We start from the raw sequence: 20331 nt of genomic DNA, 5'->3' as shown, positions 1-20331 counted from the left end.
GGGGCTACTGGACAATTTTTTTATTTTTTAAAATACATTTCGACACAAATACCATGATAAGCCCTAGAGACTGCAGCAGACCCTACAGTACAACAGTGAACGTGTCTGTCCTGTTAACACACTGAAAAGGTGTGAAACACGTGACCATCCTAGAATTTTTATTTGTAGGTGGAGGTAGTAGAGAGCTTGCGGGGAACTATGCTGGACCCGACTGGGCTTTGCAAATGTGCTAGCGGTTTTATTTCTGCGCAAATACTGTACTGAATGCACTGGGTTTTTAATATTCAGAATTAGGTTGGAGTGCATGTGGCATGGCTGGCTACAGGGATCAGTAGACTTTTTCAGCAGGGGGCCGGTCCACTGTCCCTCAGACAGTGGGGGACCAGACTATATTTTGAAAAAAATAATGAAAGAATTCCTATGCCCCACAAATAACCCAGAGATGCATTTTAAATAAAAGGGCACATTTTACTCATGTAAAAACACGCTGATTGCCAGACCGTCCACGGGCCGGATTTAGAAGGTGATTGGGCCGGATCCGGCCCCTGGCCCTTAGTTTGCCTACCCATGGGCTACTACCAATCCCTGGATAAGTGGAAGTTAAGTAGCCTTTCAAAGGTGTATTGGTACCCTAGGAGTTAGACGGGAGAAGAGGAAAGAGTGCTTCTTGCTAAAATGCTGGATTCTGGTATGAAACCTAAAGCCTCCCTGAAACTGCTGGGGGAGGTGTCCCTCTTCCTAGGAAGATGCTTTTAGCCATGCTTGTCTGGTTCCATGGAGGCAAGATCCAACCAATGAATAATGGTCTCTTACAGGAATATATTTTAACTCTCTGCAAATTTGCAAATCAGGTGCTAATCACCACCACCCCAATTTCATATTTCACTTAACACTGGGATAGTTCTATGCAGTTTAAACCTATCAAACTACATGTTTAAATACATATAGTTAGAGAAAATGCACATTTAAATGCATATTTTTTCTAAAATAAAAAACTTATGCGGGAGAAAAGCAGGATTATGGGTAAAAAAAAGTAATGATAATGCCTGGAAACAGACAGAGCAAACATCATATCAACCAAACGTATTTTACAAATCCAGGTATCAGAGAACTGTTATTTTCTACTTCTTGGTGCTAAATAACATACTACAAATATTGGGTTCAATGATTTACCAAATGATGGTAGAACACTGTATGGTCTGTGTAAATGAATTTTATGACACACAGGCGTGTATGACACACACACAAACATTTGAAGAAATAATAACTCTTCCCCCCCCCAAAAAAAAAACAACAACAGTGGATTAAGTAGCAAAAATAATGCACCAAGCTAAAAACATATTTAGTAACTCTAAGCTTCACAGAACCAACATATCCATATTTCAGTGTCTCTTTGAATTTCTGCTTCATGGTGCAGCAAAAGGCAGGCACTGTTAAGAATGTAATAGCAGCCTGCTAGATCAGACCAGTGGTATGTATCTAACAGTACGTGGCCGGATGCCTTTGTGAAATCTACAAGTAGAGTAAAAGCGACATTACTCCCCAATTGTTTTGCTCCCTGGCAACTGGTATTCAAAGTTACGCTGCCTCCAAACAGGGAGGTTCCGATTAGTTATTATGGTTAGCAGCCACTGAAAGAACTAAGAATTTGTCTCAATTCCCCTTAAAAGCTATTAAAGCCAGTGGTAGTCACAGTATCTTATAGCAGCAAATTCCAGGAGGCTTTGCTTTTCTCATCCTGACTCCACTGCTCATCAATTTAACTGGGTGACTCTGACTTCTATTATTACGCCAGAGAACGAGAAATCAGATATACTCACTTCCTCCATGCATTCTTTAAAGGCCTCCTCTATCATGACCCCTCCTTAGATATAATTTCTAAAGTGAAAAGCTTCCAAGTGCTTTAGAAACCCCCGTGATAATTTTGGTTCTACAACATCCCCTTTGCGTTGGATGTCCTTCCGGCAGACATTTATCTGGTTGGTGGGACAAGGGAAAGGCATTTTTCAACACAGCATCTGAATTATGGAATACTCCCTTCAGAGAAACTTGCCTCACCTTTGCTCACTTTTAAGCAGGTGATGAAAACCTTATAGTTCTTGTTTATTTCCTTCTCTCTCTCTTGAGGTTTGACGACATTACTAAGTATAAATTTTAAGATAATATTGTACACAATAGTCCAGATGTAGCTACACCATCCATTTGTTTTAATGTTTGACGCTTTATTATGTTTTTATATGTGTTGCAAACCACCCAGAGTGGCTGGGAAAACTCAGCCATATGGGTAGGGTATAAATAATAAAATTATTATTATTATTAAAAGCAGCACTACAATACAGGTAGTATTAACTTCCATCCCTAACATGGAAATTTCCTAGTTCACTAAGTACGTATTTTCACTGAGTTATCTACCATGAACTCATAATCTATTTTCCCATGCAGTTAATTATTTAACTTAATTTACACAAATGGATTAATTCCTCACAATGACTCTTCGTGGCATTCTAACATCCAGTTACATAATGGGAAAATGTCCTTGTAGAACTCTTTACAGTAGGACTGGGAGTCCTGGCCAGCGACTCAAACCATTAAAAAAGAAAAAGAAAAAAAACCTACCCACTGCTAGATGGAAGCTACTTCATTACATCATACAGAATAAAATGGGCTCTCCCCCACAGTTGAGGAAACCAGATGAAAACCAAAGCAGATATACCACTTTGCCCAAGGGTTTGAGAGAACCAAGTGGTGCTGAGCTCCAGACAAAGAATCACGTTGTACTTTTATGTGCAGCATACAGCTCTCTGTCTCTTGTTTTTCTTAAATTAAGTACAGCTGCGGGAGCCCAATGTTATTAGGGTTGCAGTTTACCCCTACCTTCCCCACCACAACCCTCTGCAAACCGGTGCCTATTGGAACATTTTTTTCTAAGCCTGATATCCATGCTGAGGAAGAAGGATTTTCAGGTGTGCATGTGTGCCATGTCCAGAGAGGTCAGGGATCCATGCACTGTGACCTCAGCAATTCTCTCCCTTCCCTCATGGCTGTAATTAATTTAAAACAACAACAACAACAACAACACACAAGAGACCTATGTGGATGCTGTGCATTAAGCACCATGCTTGGTTTCAAATTATTCAAGTATGTACACAGGCTATTGGAGAAAGTAAGGTGCCCAGTTACACAGATTTCCCCCTCTAATTCATGCCTCAGCCCTGTGTTTAAGCACTAGCCTGGTAGTTACAGGCAACTAGGAATTACATGTAGGTGACTGAATGGACTGACAGCAGAGGAATGGTGCACTCTGTTCCTCTTCTGTGCCCAGCACGGAACAAAGAACTATCTCCTATATGTTCAGTATAAAAAGGGAAAGGAATATTACCAGAAGGATGAAGCTTTCTTTCTGTCTGTCCCTCTTCTGCCAGCCTCCAGCAGGCTATGGCTATTTGTTTACTACAGGCCAGCAACTGTCGTGGGTTTATCTACAAGGCTTCCATAGGTTTTCAATTGTTAAGATGGTACTACTTCGCAACTGCTGCTTCAAGTTTATATGGAAAAAGTTAAAAAGTCCTGAATATAAGGAAACTAGATCAAAACAGGCACAATACACTTCCGGAGGCGGCGCGAACGGCAATGGCGGTCCTTTTCCTTTAGTGAAAGGGAGCTCTGCGGAGATCGGGTCTTCCGCTACGGCGAAGCGGAGACCCGCGTCTGAAACCCACAGGCAGCAAGAGCCTGTGGTCCTGGGACTCGGCGGGCGCCAGGAGCGACCCTCAAAACGTTGAAGAGACCCCGTAAGGAGCCTCGGATCGTGGAGGGGGTTGCGGCGCTGTGAGTCGATCGCTACTCTGCAGAGTGAAGCCGCGCAGCTGCTGCCGGTGAGCGCTGACCTTTTTTCCTTGAAACGTTCGGAACTGAAAAGCAACAACCCGTGAGTAAGGAAGGACTTTCTAAAATTGGAATCTAAATTAATGGAAATTTGGCTGAAAGCGGAGAGATGTTAAAAGGAAGTCCGTCTTCCGCTGCTATTTAAATTTCAAAGCAAAAAGAGCTGGAGGAGTGGAGCCACTGTAGAGGTTTTTTAAACCATCTGATTTGAGCACCCACTGAAGCTGCTTTGAGACAAAGTAAAGATTTAACGCAATTACTGGATTTAACCGTTACTGGGACTGTGATAATCTTCTGCTATGGGAACTATAGATTTTGACTGAGAAGCCCAGGTACTTGAGCTGCCTGAACAGTAAAACTGTCAGTTTGCAGACTTGGCTGTTGTGGATTTGGACTTGCAACATTTAGAGCATTTTAAGACTTGCTACTTTGAAACACCAGTTGACACTTGTCAGAAACAATGTTTTGCTGTCAATTCTAACTCTGCTAAGCATTAGCTACTGAAGGTCTATGGACATTAAATTTGACTTTATTGATTTTATTTGATTTGACTTCTTCTCTCAAGACATTGCAAGCTCCCTCTAGAGGATTCTGGACTTACAGCAGTGACATTATTCTACTTTCTCTTTCCTTTCCTCCTATACGATTGTTTACTCTTGGGCTGTGGAATTCTCATGGGAACAACTCAGCTTGACCTTGACTGTTAGATAAAGTTGGAATGAGTGGCACAAGAAAAAAGGGAGTAAGAACTAGACAAACAACTTTAACCTCAGCATTACAGACACGTAGATCATCTGTACCTACTCTGCCGGTAGCAGGGGAGGAAGAAATTGTATCTACTCTGCCGTCGGCAGGGGAAGAAGAAGAAACTGAGCAGTTACAGTTGGAAGATATGGCCTCAGGAGCAACTGCTTCAATCCTAGAGAAAATTTATGAAAAATTGGAATCCTTGGATAAAAGAGTAGAATCTCTGGACAAGAAAGCGGATGAATAAACAGCTAAAATTGATCAAAATACAGCTTGTCTAAACAGAATAACTGGTCAGGTGGCACAGAACGTACAAGCAATTGGGCAGTTAACTGAGGCCTCTGAAGAGAATCGTAAATTGGCTGAGGCTACCAGCCAAAAAGTTGAAAAATTAGAACAAGAGGTAAAACCATTATGTAAACAAGTTGGAGAACATCAGATGTATTTGTCTATGATAGAACTGCGGAACCGGGAAAATAATTTAAGATTAAGGTCAATACCAGAAGCTGAAGAAGAAAACCTAGCTGAGTTCCTGACCAAAGAATTTTCCAAGTTCTGGTCTATACAGGAAGAAAAGGATTTTAAAATTGTATCGGCTTTCAGACTTGGAAGATTTGCAAAGAAAGATAAGCCCAGAGATTGCTTGATAACTTTGAGATCGAGGGAGGAAAGGGATAAGATTTTGGGATTACACTACGAAAAGTCACTGGACATTTTGGATAAAAGAGCACTAATTTACAAAGATATCCCGAAACAACTGCTGGACCTTAGATCCGCCTATCTTGAATTGGTGAGATTGTTAAGGAGTAATTCAATCATTTTCAGGTGGGAATTTCCTCAGGGATTATCCTTCACCTTCAGAGGGAAGAAAGTCAAGATTAAAACACTTGAAGATAGAGATAAATTTTTGATTGCTTACGGAGAGGACCTTCAGAAAGGAATCGAAACACCCTTGGGGCCTGGAGCATCTGCTGTACCTACTCCCTTGGAACCTGAGGATCCAGAGAAAAAGATACTACCCCTTGAGAAATAACAGATTTGCTCAGGATGTCTCTGCAACTGTTGAGCTGGAATATTAATGGGTGCAACTCTCCGGAAAAAAGGAGGAAATTATTTCATATATTGAAAAAAGAACAATTGGACATTATCTGTCTGCAAGAAACACATGTGACAAGGCTCCATAGAAAAGTGCTAATAAATAAAAGATTAGGCCAAGAATTTATATCTTCGGACCGAGTGAAGAAAAGAGGAGTGGTGATTTATGCAAAGGAGAGCCTATCACCTAAATTTTTATTTAAAGATGAGCAAGGAAGAATTTTGGCAATAGAGATACATTATCAAGGAGAGAAGTTTTTGATACTAGGAATTTATGCACCAAATGAAGGGAAATCGGAATTTTATAAGAAGTTGCATGAGAATGTCCTGGACTATCTGGACTATGACAACATCATTATGATGGGAGATATGAATGGCGTGGTATCAACCAACATGGATAAGTCACAAAATCAAAATCTTACAAAAGATGGAAGACTACCAAAGACCTTTTTTGAACTAACTGACAATATGGACTTGATTGACATTTGGAGGACAAAGAACCCCCTGGGAAGAGAAGGAACATTCTTTTCTGAAGCCCACCTGACATGGACGAGAATCGACCAAATATGGATATCTAGAGGTCTGGCACCTAAGACTGGAAAGGTGGAAATCTGCCCAAAGACCTGCTCCGACCATAATGCTGTAAAGATGAACATAACACTACTACCAGCCGGCTCCTTTAGATGGAAGATGAATGACAATTTGTTTAGAGATCAGAAGATTACCAAGAAGGCCCAAAAAGTTTTGAAGGACTATTTTGAGATAAATTTGAACACTACGGTGGAAAAAAGAATAATCTGGGATGCAAGTAAGGCCGTGATGAGGGGGTTCCTGATACAACAGAATGCTGTAAAGAAAAGGACACAAAATGAGAAAAAAGATAAGATTTTGGAGAAAATCAAAGAATTTGAGAAGAAGCTAAGATCTAATCCGAAGTCACAGCCGATTCTTAGAGAAATTAAACTCCATCAAGCACAGTATTCTAAATTGATAAACCAGGAAATAGAGTGGAAACTCAAATTAATGAAACAAAGATCATTTGATTCGGCGAATAAATGTGGGAAACTGCTAGCATGGCAGTTGAAAAAGAGACAGAAACTAAACACAGTTACAAATTTAGAGATTGAAGGAAGAAACATTCAGAACCCTGTGGACATTAGAAAGTGTTTCCAGAGATACTTCAAAAAATTATATACTCAAGGGCCGCAAGATGAGGACGAGATAAAACAATTTTTGAAAAAGAATGGATTACCAAAATTGTCACAAGAAAATAGAGTAATCTTGAACTCTAAAATAACACGACAAGAGATTGAACAAGCTATTCAGAATATGCAATTGGGCAAATCTCCAGGGCCAGATGGACTAACCTCCAAGTATTATAAGACATTGAAAGATTATTTGATACAACCAATGCTGGAGGTTAGCAACGAAATTTTGGAGGGGAAACAGGCGCCGGAATTGTGGAAAGAAGTTTTTATCACATTGATACCCAAATCGGAAACTGAAAAGACTCAACTTAAGAACTACCGCCCCATCTCCCTCCTAAACGTGGATTACAAAATATCTGCAGACATATTAGCAAGTAGATTTAAAAAAGTCTTGAATCAGGTAATTCACAAAGACCAGGCAGGCTTTCTCCCAGGAAGACATTTGTTTGCTAACACAAGGAACATAATTGACATTTTGGAACTTTTGCAATCAAATATCAACACAAAAGCAGTTTTAATTTTTATAGATGCGGAGAAAGCCTTTGATAATATTTCTTGGAAATTTATGAAGGGAAATTTGGAAGGGATGGGGGTGGGACGGAGTTTTGGGAACGGGATTGACGCAATTTATTCAGAACAAAAGGCTAAACTGATAGTTAACAATGTGATTACTGAAGAGTTCAAAATTGAAAAAGGAACACGACAAGGCTGCCCGATTTCCCCACTGTTATTTATCTCTGTTCTGGAGGTGCTCTTGAACATGATCAAAGGGGACCGGCTGGTGGAAGGTATTCAGGTCGGAGCGAAACAATATAAACTTAAAGCGTTTGCAGATGATCTAGTTTTGACCCTTCAGGAGCCAGAATCTAGCACGAAAAAAGTATTACAATTAATTCAAGAGTTTGGTCGGGTAGCGGGTTTTAAGTTAAATAAGCAGAAAACTAAGGTATTGGGGAAAAACTTGACAGTTACAGAGTCAGAACGGTTTCAGAAAGAGACAGAGTTGAACGTGGTTAAAAAAGTAAAATACCTAGGGGTAAATATAACAGCAAAAAATCTGAGTCTATTTAAAGATAATTATGAGAAATGCTGGGCAGAAATTAAGAGAGACTTAGAAAGTTGGACAAGATTGAAACTTTCCTTGTTAGGCCGAATTGCTGCTGTAAAGATGAATGTATTGCCGAAAATGCTTTTCTTATTTCAAACATTACAGATTGTGGACAAAACAGAGTGTTTCCGGAAGTGGCAGAGAGATATTTCTGAATTTGTCTGGCAGGGCAAAAAGCCCAGAATTAAGTTTAAGATATTAACTGATGCGAAAGAAAGAGGGGGCTTTGCCCTGCCAGACTTAAGGCTGTACTATGAATCAGCAGCTTTTTGCTGGTTGAAAGATTGGCTGCTTCTCGAAGACACTGATGTACTAGATCTGGAAGGTTTTGACAATGCGTTTGGTTGGCATGCATATTTATGGTATGACAAGGTTAAGATCAATAAGAATTTCAAGAACCATATTGTCAGAAAAGCAGTGTTTAATGTCTGGACAAAATACAAAGACTTATTGGAAAACAAAACTCCAAGGTGGCTTTCACCATTGGAAGCTAAGGCCCGGAAAAGACTCAATATGGAGGCCAAATGGCCGAAGTATTGGGAAATATTAGAAAAAGATGGAGATAATTGGAAATTGCAGAGTCAGGAGAAGATGAAAGACAAAGTGCGAGATTGGTTACATTATGCTCAGATTAAAGAAGTTTTTAAACTTGATAAAAAGTTAGGATTCCAGGTGGAAAAATCGAAGTTAGAAACGGAACTGTTAGAGCCTAAGACTAAGGTACTCTCAAGAATGTATAACTTGCTGTTAAAATGGAACACACAAGATGAAATGGTTAAATCGGCTATGATAAAGTGGGCACAGGACATTGGGTATAATATGTTTGAGGACTGGGAAAAGTTATGGACCATTGGGCTGAATTTCACTGCATGTAATGCTTTGAAAGAAAATGTAATGAAAATGATATATAGATGGTACATGACCCCAGTCAAACTTGCAAAAATATACCACTTGTCTGATAATAAGTGTTGGAAATGCAGGGAAAGTGAAGGAACGTTCTTTCACCTCTGGTGGACTTGCCCTAGGGTTAAGGCCTTCTGGGAAATGATATACAATGAGCTGAAAAAGGTATTTAAGTATACCTTCCCTAAGAAACCAGAGGCCTTCCTTTTGGGCATCGTTGACCAGAGGGTGCTAAGGAATGACTGAACATTTTTTATGTATGCAACAATAGCAGCAAGGATACTCGTTGCGAAGCATTGGAAAACCCAAGATCTACCCACACTGGAAGAATGGCAGATGCAACTGATAGACTATATGGAACTGGCTGAGATGACTGGCAGAATTCGAGACCTGGGAGAGGAGACGGTGGAAGAAGATTGGAAGAAATTTAAGGACTATTTGCAAAAATATTGTAAACTGTATGAATGTTAAGGAGGATGCTTGATCACAAACAACTTGGCACCATTGAATTAGATAAACTGAACTATGAAGATAAGCTAAATTTAGGAAAAAATCAACTTTTAGATAATGATTAGGCTAAACTAAAAAGTTTTAAAAAGTCAAATGAATATATCTAAAATTTAAGATATAACATTGGAAAATTAGATAAGGTGGGGACAAGGTGATAAATTGCTGAATTAATTTTTATATTTTGGAACGTAGGAGAGGGAGATGTGAGGAAGTCCAAAAAGGATAAGAAAATATGTTATGAAATGTGATGTTTTTTGTATGTTTCGTTTATTATGTTATAATTTTAAAAAAAAACTATTAATAAATATTATATATATAAAAAAAAACCAGGCATAATATACTTCTTAGGAATGCACAGAAAACTGACTTGTATTTTAATTATTGGCCAAAATACTCTGGCACTATTGCTTATCTGTAGGAAGAATCATATCTTGTTTATCATACATGATGAGTAATTTAATTTAGGAAAATAATTTGCTTCAATTAAGTCTCAATTTAAAGCCCTAGGTTTCAAACCCCACCCTACCCAAATGAGAAAAGTATTTCCTCTTTCTGATATTGTACCTTCTCTGTGCAAGATAGTTCACTGACTCAAGGTTCCACTGTTTTGTTTTTGTTTTGGAAGAGCAGCTGATTAAAACTCACAACTGGGTTATTGGGCAAAATATGCTGCAGCTTTGAAATGATACAGCAGGGACCAGTTTCAGTGTTAATTTAAAATGCTAGAATTAATTAGGTAGTGTAAATGAAGAATTTAATAAGCACACTTTACAACTAGAAGTTATGCTTTTATTAAACATCTCTGCCAAACAAAGCTGAACATCTTTGGCCTATCCTGCCTTCCTTTTCTTATGGGCTCATTGTTTTAAAACTCTGAAATTAAGGCATTTCCCCTATTGCAAACTCTGTCACAATTAAAGTTTGTCCCGAGTTATAGCAAATATAGATCACTAGCATTTTATGCCTGCTCTAGGAAGCTACTAAACACAATTGAAGTTTACAATTTTGGTTTTGAAGTCCAAATTAAAGGCTGTCTCAGAAGCTGTCATTCCCAGTCAACTTGGTTTGATATACTACCAAATTAGCATTTTTTCTGTAAAAGAATATGCTTGTTTAAAAGCATATTCAAAAGCAATGCGCAACATTATGAATCAGATTCTAAAGTCTACCTACCTAAAAGCCAGCATGAAGACTCTGAACGTTATTATTAAGTTAACTGAAAGCTGGAAAAATATTTTAAATTCTGTTGTGTTAGCACCCCCATTTTAGGTACTCCAGCAGGTAGATAGTTGGGATTTATTCAGCCCTACAATAGCCATTTAAATACTTGTCTAAAATATCAGAACTGCACACACCCTGAATTTATCATCAAATTATTTTGGATGTTAAGTGTTAGCCTATTAAAATCTACTTCCTTTGTAGCAGTGGAAGTACTGAGGTTTTCATTATGCCAGTCACTCTAGACTATAAATACTGTGGGTTATAAATATGAACAGTTTCATATAGTACAGGTGTGAAACCCACAATATAAACTAATTCCTCAAAGGGAATGCACATGGCCATTCCAACATAAAAGCCACTGCAAGTTGTTTTGACATAAGAAAGAAGTTACATGAATGCTTCCAGCACCTATCAATACATACCTTCAACACCTATCAATATATTACCCAAACATGTCAAACTGTGTAATGCAAATCAGTCACAATTTATGAAACTGAACTAGAACTCAACAGCATCCTGGAAACCAAGTTTTGGGGTATAGGAATCTGGGTCAATACCTGCCCTGGAATGTCCCAATCTCCAGATACTGCAGACAACAATCCCAAAGTATAGGGGATCTCTATGGATAAAGGCCAGCAGGTGCTTGCCTCAAGAACTTCAGACTCAAAGCCAGAATGAAATCTAAGGCAATGCAGAACATTGCAAGACCGGGGATTCTCTCAAAAAATGTACAGCTCCACGACCTCAGTTACAGCCCTATCATTCCCTCTAAATTGCTGGCAGAGAAGAGAGAACGCTCACATGGAGACTAGCAGGCAATGCTTGAGCATAGCTGTCAACGTTTTCCCTTTTTTAAGGGAAATTCCCTTATTCTGAATAGGATTCCTCACAAGAAAAGGGAAAAGTTGACAGCTATGTGCTTGAGTGAAAGGCTCTACCCAATTCATTGTCTGGTGGCTCTTCGCCAAAGAGAATGGATCTTGGGGCTCATGAGGCTGCTTTGCCATTTAGATTATGAGCTCAGCCCCCCGCCAAAACAATGCCTGCTGGCTCTTCCAGAATCTTGAGCTTCCCATGCTATATGGCTCCCAAGAATGTTGCTCAATGCCCCCTAATTGATACCATGCAACTCCAACTCCAGCTGAACCTTGCTTGGCTCTTAGTACAGTTGGGACAGGATAAGCATGGGCCAACAAGGACCAAAAAACAAAATTCTTATGAAGGCTCACTATATCAAGAAGAGCAATGCAACTTATTAATTAGCAACTTGAGTCTACCTTGAATCTCTTCAGATTTATTCTGTCCACTGCTGCATTGCCTGAAATGTAGTGCAGCTGGTGACAGCGTCACAGCTCAGTGGTACAGCACTTGAGATGCACACGAAAGATCCCAAAGCTCAATCTCTGACTTTGCCTGGTAGACAATACTAAGCTAGATGAACCGATGGTCTGATTTGAGATATAGCAGCTTCTTGTGTTCCTTCCAACAAAGTATCATTCACAAGGGTGAGAATTCATATATAGCTCATATATGTAGAAGTAAACATCCTATCAGGAAGGATGCTGATGTTGCAACCAATGTGATTTCTCAAGCCATATCTCTGTCCACAGAACTGCACAGCGACTAACAAATGCAGTTCTTTCACTAAGATGCTGATGAGAAGGCCAGGTGCCATACCGCTTGTGCTGCATATTATACTTTTTTGAATTCAGCACATTATATGGCAGGGCTTATTTGCTAAAATATATACAAAGCATTTAACATCAGAATCTCAATAGAAATACAAATGAGCACTGTTCACCTACTAGACCCATAAATTCATCTTCCATATAACATAAAACTTCCCCTTACCCCACAGGAAATGTTGTAGCCAAGCAGAAGTGTACACAATACAGTTAAAATTTCTATCTACTGTACATTCTCCAATCCTCCAGATGATCTTCTTCGGTCTCTATTTTCCAGCTTTTCCAGCTCTGAATCAGCTTCAGTTCCATTACCTGCATCCCATCTCCTTTGGAGTTTTTTCAGCCCTGCTTCAATTTTCTCATCTACTTGCCTTCAGCCTTTTCTACTTACTTCTTGTTAGCATGTCTACAGGTAGATGATATTCATTCTCATTGCTTTTCCCACTGTATACAGATATTTTTGGTCACTCTTTGAGATACCAGTTATTCCTTGACTCCTTCTGGTTTTTTTTTTTCTTTTCTTACACTCAAGCACCCTCTAAATCTCTTTCAATGTCCTGTATTCAATTTCCTATTTATAGCTGGGATGGAGATTCCCACGGATAACCCCAATAGATTTTTGGTTCCAGCTTCAGTTTTTCATGGTATATATATAGGGTGACACTCTGGAGAGTCTCATGAGTTTTGGAATTGGGTTTTGAAATGATGTACAGGTCTATTAAATGTGATACAGGTAGGCTTAAGCCCCAGTGTGCACATCTAAATTCCACACACAGCTCTTTAGTCTCTAATTGTTCTTCATTCTCTGGTCACCTCTCTCTTAGATAACCAAACTTCCCCTTTCCTAGTCCTCTTCAGCCACTTCTACTCTCTTCAACCAAGTCAAAATGTGTCACTTCAAGCCTTTACATTGGTTCCTTATCATATTCTATGCTTCCTAGTTCTTACTTTTAAATGTTCTCAATTACTGCACTCTGAACTAGCTCTTCTCATCTGCATTTTCTTGCCTTCTCCATGATCATCTGAGCCACCACTGTTCCCCTCTGCAGTCTCATCATTATTCCCTATGTCTACAGGTCTTCTGTGTTTCCCCTGAACCTTCATCACTGTTCCCTATGTCTACAAGTCTTCCCTGTTCTTCAAGCCATATCCATTCCTGCTTCAGCTGATTTTATAATACCCTTCTTTCACCAAACCCTTTCCTGAACCTCCCTAACTTACCAGCCCCTCCCAAGACACCATTCATCCTTGACCACATGCTCCTGCATCTGTCAATCTAATACAATTCCTAAACCCTCTGGATTACAAGGCTTGCTTCTTTACAATGTGTTGTATATTATTGTTGTTACCATGAAATAAATGGATCAGTAAAGAAATTAAAGCAGGAAGTTTGTAAACTCCTCTGCACATTTTAGCAGCAGTCATCTCCTCTCAATAACGAATGAAGCAAACAAGATGAGCTGCTTTACCAAGCTAATTGGGCAATCCTAGCTTGTTAACCCCAACAAACTATGCCCAGAATACACCAAATTTAGTCAACCTTTCTGGTACTGGGAAAACGTTGATTACCATGCTATAGGTAAGCTGTACCAAACTGTCTATAGAAAACAATCCATAATGATGAACTAAACTGAACCAACCTAAGAACCATATTTTATTTATAAAGTGGAGGGGAGGGGAGAGGAACAGGATGATAACTTAAAAGAGAATACATATTTTGATTACCGTAAAAGAAACTAAAATGGTCCTAATTTTGAAAGGGAGCTGAAATTATGAGTTAGTTGTGTGACCTACTTGCAAACAGGTTCACCTCCATGGTTCCAGCCCTTCCTGCATTGATTTAGAAATTCAGTCCCCATGAGAACCCCTGCATCTACTTCCACCACCTAGGCCTCAAGGTACTACATTCACAGTAAGCATCTATATGTATTCATCAGGCAGTCTGTAGGCGTGTTGGTGGGAGGGCTGGACTGGCTCCACCGCTATATCCACATATTGCTGACATCTCCACTGTCTTACCCCTCACCCCCTTGGTAAGTAGCAGTGTAGCCTGGAGGTGAGGTGTGCAGCAGCACCCCTCCTTGTGTGTTACATCAAAGCTATGGTTAATGCCTGGTCATATGGATGATGGTACTTTCATCTAGCTCTAAGGCATCTCAGCTTCCTCATCCTGTAATTTCACACACAGGCGCTTCTGCGATTTGCTCTTCTTCAGAATATCTAGCATAACTCATGCCACTGGTGTTGGATGACTGAGGGAAGTATCGTAATGAAACATGGACACGTGATTTCTATATTGCTGGGCAATGTAAAGTGTTTCTAATAAAAAAGATGTATTAAACTTTGGCAACTTGTAAAGACCTTGTCAGAAGTCAAAGAAAAAGAAGCCCACGGCATGCAAGTCCCAATCTCAAGAAATAAGAAAACAATGAAGCACTTTACCTGTAATTTTGTCTCTCACAAGCTTGCAGGACTCTATTTCACCAATGCTCCCAAAAAGGCTCCTGAACTCTTCCTGGGTCATATTCTGGGGTAAATAGTTGACTATGAGGTTTGTTTTGCTGTCATCTGTAGCAGCCCCCGTCTGCATAGGGGAAGGGCAGTTCCTACTGTTACTGGCAGGTCCATTGGTTGTATTGGATGTTGGGCCATTTGACACCTGAGGCTCCATGGTGCTAATTATCTAGAACAGAAAGGAAAAGGGAGGGAAATACCATCTTAAAAGTCTGAGATACAGTTGCTATTTTTAAAAAGATACTTACAAATGAATACGTAGGTAGCATTCATGGCCAATTTAAGACAGTTAACAAAAAAACCCAGCTTGATTCTTCTGCTATTGTTGTAAAGTAGGTCATGCTAGTCTTTGGCAGAGAGCACATACTAAGATGCAGAGGCAAATAAAACCTCCCCGTCTATTTTTTCTCCTCCTTTTTTTGTTAATGAAAAGCTAATTTCTCTTTTCCTGGTGTAACCTTTGTCACAAATGTGTATTTACACCACACCAATTTAATTGATTTAAGGTATAATGACTATGATTAAAATCATAGTTCCGTTTAAGTGGAAGAGTCCCATATAGAAGTAGAAACTGAAAAGGTAAAAATACATTAGCTATTTAATTACTGTAACACCCAGCGCTGTGACAGGTTTATCTAGGGCATTCAAGCTACAGAAAGATGTGACTGTGATCAGCTTGAAGCAATAACCTCTCAAGTCTCTACCAAACACACTTACTTGTATCACTGAAAGGCCTGGATTCTTCAGTTACATTTATCACCAAGGGCTTCTTTTGATTTATTCTTACACTAAAGGCCTGAAACTGCAAATACTTATATATTTGAGCTAATGTTGCACAAGTAAACAGCCCCACTTTAGCTGAAACCGGAAGAACCTCTTCATTTTGTTTGTTTGTTTAAAAAGGGGGTACAAGATAAGGAATGTAAACTCTTATTAAGCCAACTTCTCTTCTTTTAAGGCTACGTGAGCTTTAAAATCATACAGAATTATTCAACATGATTCATTAAGACATAAGAAATTACCTGCTAGATCAGACCAAAGGCCTACCTAGCTCAGAATTCTGTTTCCCAGTGGCCATCCAGAAGCCTCTGGGAGCTATGCAAGCAAGACATGTGTGCAGTAGCCGGCGTGAAAAAAGTATAAAATAGCCGGCGTGAAAAAGTACTTCTTGTTGTCTGTCCTGAATCTTCTATCATACACTTATGCTGGTTGTGATCTAGGGATGTTTGCTTTTCTTAACTTGAAAGAGGTGGGGATTGGAAAAAGGGAAATGCTATCGTTATTTCCTTTTACCAACTGTGCAAAACCTGTGTCCTATCTTCCACAGCAGATATGAGACAAAGATGAGCAAAGGAACTGAAAGAGGAGGGCAGAAAAGTTGTGCCCTTTTTCAGAGTCTTAAAACAATTCAAATGGAGAGCTACCACCTCTAGACCTAGTGTCCCCACCTGGCCCTAAAGATGCTTTAACTTTATTTCTGAGAACAATCTCTCACTGTTCCATCACACTATTATTGGGTATGCCATAGTGAGTTATGAAAGCAAACTGATGCATTTAACATTTCTATTCTTATCCTAGAAGAGAAAAAACAAAAACATGGTTCTGAGCATAACCTACAATCTTCAAATGCTACAGATTTCAGAGTTGTCTTCTTACATAAGGCCAATAGTAATGAAAGTTCAGAAATAAATTTTACATATGAATAAATGAAAGGAAATTAGTTAGGCTTTAATTATGCAAGATATTGTGCAAAAGGAACATAAAATAATTGGGGGCAAACTATTGATGACACAAACTACTCTGCAACAACCAATTAACAAATTGTATTTGTTCATAGACAGGTTTGTGAATGTAAGGTGCATGCTGCCTTATGTGAAATTCTCACAAATATTCACCAGGACTGCAAATGTTAGGAAGCAGGAAGCCACAGCTGTGTCATCATCATCTTTTGATGCATGCATAGACACATCCTTTGCCGCATCAGAATCTTCTTGATGCATAGGAGTAGGAGAAAAATCATAATACTTATTGGGTTCCCAAGGAATCCTTAGTCATCAATGGATGGTTACCCTTTGAACTGGACGGCCACTTTACAGGAAGTTCACTGCATCTTTTGAAATACAGAACTACCATCAGGAAGATGACACTTCCTCTTGCAAAAATGGCTAGGAGAACCAATTTTCTTACAAGCCTCAGAAAAACTATCTTAGGGTCTGTTTGGGGGGGACTTGCAGACTTGGTAGAAAAAGTAAAGACACAGGGGTGGGGAAGTTAGGCAAGGCATGGGTCTCAATCTGCCCCTCCAAAATATACACACCTGCCTAATATGATATCATATGTGACATCAGGTGTGGGGCAGAGGCACAATTGGGCCAGCTGTGTGACCGAGTTCCCTGTGGGGAACTTTATCATGCAGCCAGTATATGCACAAAGCAGGGTTGAAGTCACCACCTACCAGCTGGTGGGCAATGTCTTCAAGTCTGCCGGATAAAATATGCAAACTAGTTCCCTGTAGGAAACTCTAGCACAGCTGATCCTTGCAGAAAGTAGCTCTGCCAGCCGTGTGTTGAGCACTTGGAAAATGCCAAGCACAGGGCTGGCACAAACCCTTACACTGTCATTCCCAAGTGCCTGGCAACCAGCTGGCTGTTGGATGCTTGGGAAGCACTGGGCAAGTGACTTGGGCAGGTGGGCAAGCTGCCTCGCAGGGGCGGAGACCAATGTATAGTTATGGCAAACTCATTCTCAACCTGCCAACTGTTACGCAGCCAAAGCAACACCATTCATGCAAATAACATTGCCTAATGTCAATGGCTCAGCAGGCATGGAATGCTGACTGGCAGGGCGAGGATGGAAAAGGGGAAGGGGCTGAAACTGGGTGAGGGCACAGCTGGCTGTGATCTTAGGCAGAAGCACTCCACTCCGCAGTATTTTGTTTCATGCACCACTTGTAATCAAAAGCTTTTCTCAAGAGCTTTCTTGTTTCAGAAAGACCACATACATGATATTGGAAGTTGTGGAAGTAAGGGGGGATTTAGCCTACTGCTTAATATTCTGCTTCAAATTCTAAGAGTGCTAGCAAAATCAAAATACGATTATTCTCGGTGTTTAACTCGATGTTGGTTTTTGAATTTCTGGAATGCAATCTTTGCTTTAGTATTCTAGATATAAACACAGGAAGCACATATATCTCAAAGTGCAGTTCTGAGAACCAATTTGTAAAGACCACTTTGCAGACCTAAGCACAGTGGAGCTGGCGGTGCAGGAGCAGGTGGCAAATGAGAGACATAAACTGTTATTGGATTAAATTGGGCCACAACTTCATGGACTACAGAGGAATCCTGGTTATGCAGGGGAGCCTGTTCCTGGACATGCACAAGTCCACTCTGCCCCCACCCCCCTTTTGGCACTGAAAACAACGCATGTGTCAGCAGTCACACATGTGCTGATCATGTGCAAGTGGGGAGATGCCTATACAGTGCAACAGGTATAGCAAAGGCACTGGACATATAGCCTTATGATCTAGCAATGCACGTTATAATAGCTGCAACAGGCATAAAAAGCATTAAGTGCTCCACCAAGACCCTCAGTAATTTTCAAGCCATTTCTTGGTGTTGGTGGTGTTTGTGTTGGGAGCCACTGATGTAGAAGATCGAGGTAATGGCTCCATCTTACTGCCAGTACACAGCCAAAATACATAACCAACGTGAATAATTTCCACATAAATCAGAACAAGATCTAAAATAAAGACAAAGCCAACAGCATGAACCTCCCTCAACAGAAAACGCCCCCCAAACAAAAGCCCAGCCCAAGAGTCTGTTCAGCAGCTTCAGCTTTTGTAGCTGGAATCAGTCAGGGTCCCACCCTCCCAAGTCAGGTAAGAAAAGACCTGAAAGGCAGGAAACAGGCCTCCCAGGTCTCTCATAGCCATTCAGGAAATTTCTGCCTTGGCTCTTCCTCCTACAACTGTATGTTCATGGAACATGGAAGATTCAGAAAAAGGCTATGGCAATATGAGCGGCTGCTAAAGCAACATTCCCCCCCTGCTCCCACCCACATTTCAAACCTTAAATCTCCATTTGTATTCTAGAGTCCCAATTCAACTGAACATATCCCCCCCCCCCACTACACAGTGCTCACACAGCTGCATCAAGCAGATTTCAAATCTAAATACTGATGGATGCTGTGGACCAGCAAAACAATTCAAGAAGCAAAAATCCGCATTCCTTTAAATAAGACAGACAAGTCAACAGTCAGCCTGTATATACTTCATGTAGAGTTGCCACCTTTTGACCCATGTTTAAAGAGCTATCTGTGCGGAACATAAAGCTGTTCCTCTCCTATCCCCTGACCATCAACAAAAAGTTTGGACTAAAAGGTGAGAAGAGGAAATGGAGCTCCATTTGCCTTATGCAAGTGCTGCACCTAAGCATTAGCCTCTAAATCTCTGCCCTTTCCTGGAACACCCTTCCTTTTTCTTCAAACAACGCTCAGCAATAAAATGGTGGGGCAGCATGCTGTTCCACAGAGCATTAAGCTCTCCCCAGACCAAAATATTGCAATTCAAAGCCTAACACCCAGACACACATAGAGCTCCTGAAAAGTGGGCTTTCCTATTCCCGTACATCATGTTGCACACTTGGTAGAGCCCATCCCTCTCTATTTAAGTTATAAAGAAAGCCTTCAGGATGCACAAGCAACATGTGCATATTGGAGTTTCCAAACCTAGATGTAATAATAAAATAATAATAATAATATTTTATTATTTATACCCCACCCATCTGGCTGAGTTTCCCCAGCCACTCTGGGCGGCTTCTAACCAAGTGTTAAAAACAATACAGAATTAAATATTAAAAACTTCCCTAAACAGGGCTGCCTTCAGAGATCTTTTAAAGAGAAGATAGCTGCTTATTTCCTTCATATCTGAAGGGTGGGTGTTCCACAGGGCGGGCGCCACTACCGAGAAGGCCCTCTGTCTGATTTCCTGTAACCTCACTTCTCGCAATGAGGGAACCGCCAGAAGGCCTTCGGTGCTGTATCTCAGTGTCTGGGCTGAACAATGGGGATGGAGACGCTCCTTCAGGTATACAGGAGCGAGGCCATTTAGGGCTTGGTGGAGCTGAATTGGGGCACTGCCGTAAACTTTGCAGTAGATGGAATCTTTCAGAGACAACACACCATTGCAAATATGCCTGAAATCTCACAGGATATAAAACTATATGTCTGGATCCCTGCAAGGGAAGAGTGGCTTGAGGAACAATCACTTGGAATAGTATAATGGCAGGTGGATAGGTGGTTCTCCCTGTTACACTATATCCACCCTCAAAACAAAAAAAATTCCTTCCAGTAGCACCTTAAAGACCAACTAAGTTAGTTCTTGGTATGAGCTTTCGTGTGCATGCACACTTCTTCAGATACCCTGTTACTCTTGCCTCTTCTGTTTACATTCCCTCTT

The 20331-nt window shown here is 40.3% G+C and overlaps 1 protein-coding gene across 7 annotated transcripts in view; it reads right to left on the bottom strand.

The window, feature by feature from the left end:
* ELAVL4 (ELAV like RNA binding protein 4) overlaps window positions 1-20331 on the bottom strand; it is a 97031-nt gene that overhangs the window by 38805 nt on the left and 37895 nt on the right. For all 7 annotated transcript variants that reach the window (XM_079980465.1, XM_079980468.1, XM_079980464.1 and 4 more), the window contains exon 2: window positions 14805-15045. In XM_079980465.1, the coding sequence (XP_079836591.1) occupies window positions 14805-15045 (241 nt within the window). The remainder of the gene's footprint in view (window positions 1-14804; window positions 15046-20331) is intronic.

The sequence above is a fragment of the Podarcis cretensis genome (genome assembly GCF_951804945.1).
Source record: "Podarcis cretensis genome assembly, chromosome: 6".
Lineage (NCBI taxonomy): Eukaryota > Metazoa > Chordata > Lepidosauria > Squamata > Lacertidae > Podarcis > Podarcis cretensis.
Note: the sequence above shows the minus strand (reverse complement) of the source record. Positions and strands in the feature narration are given on the sequence as shown.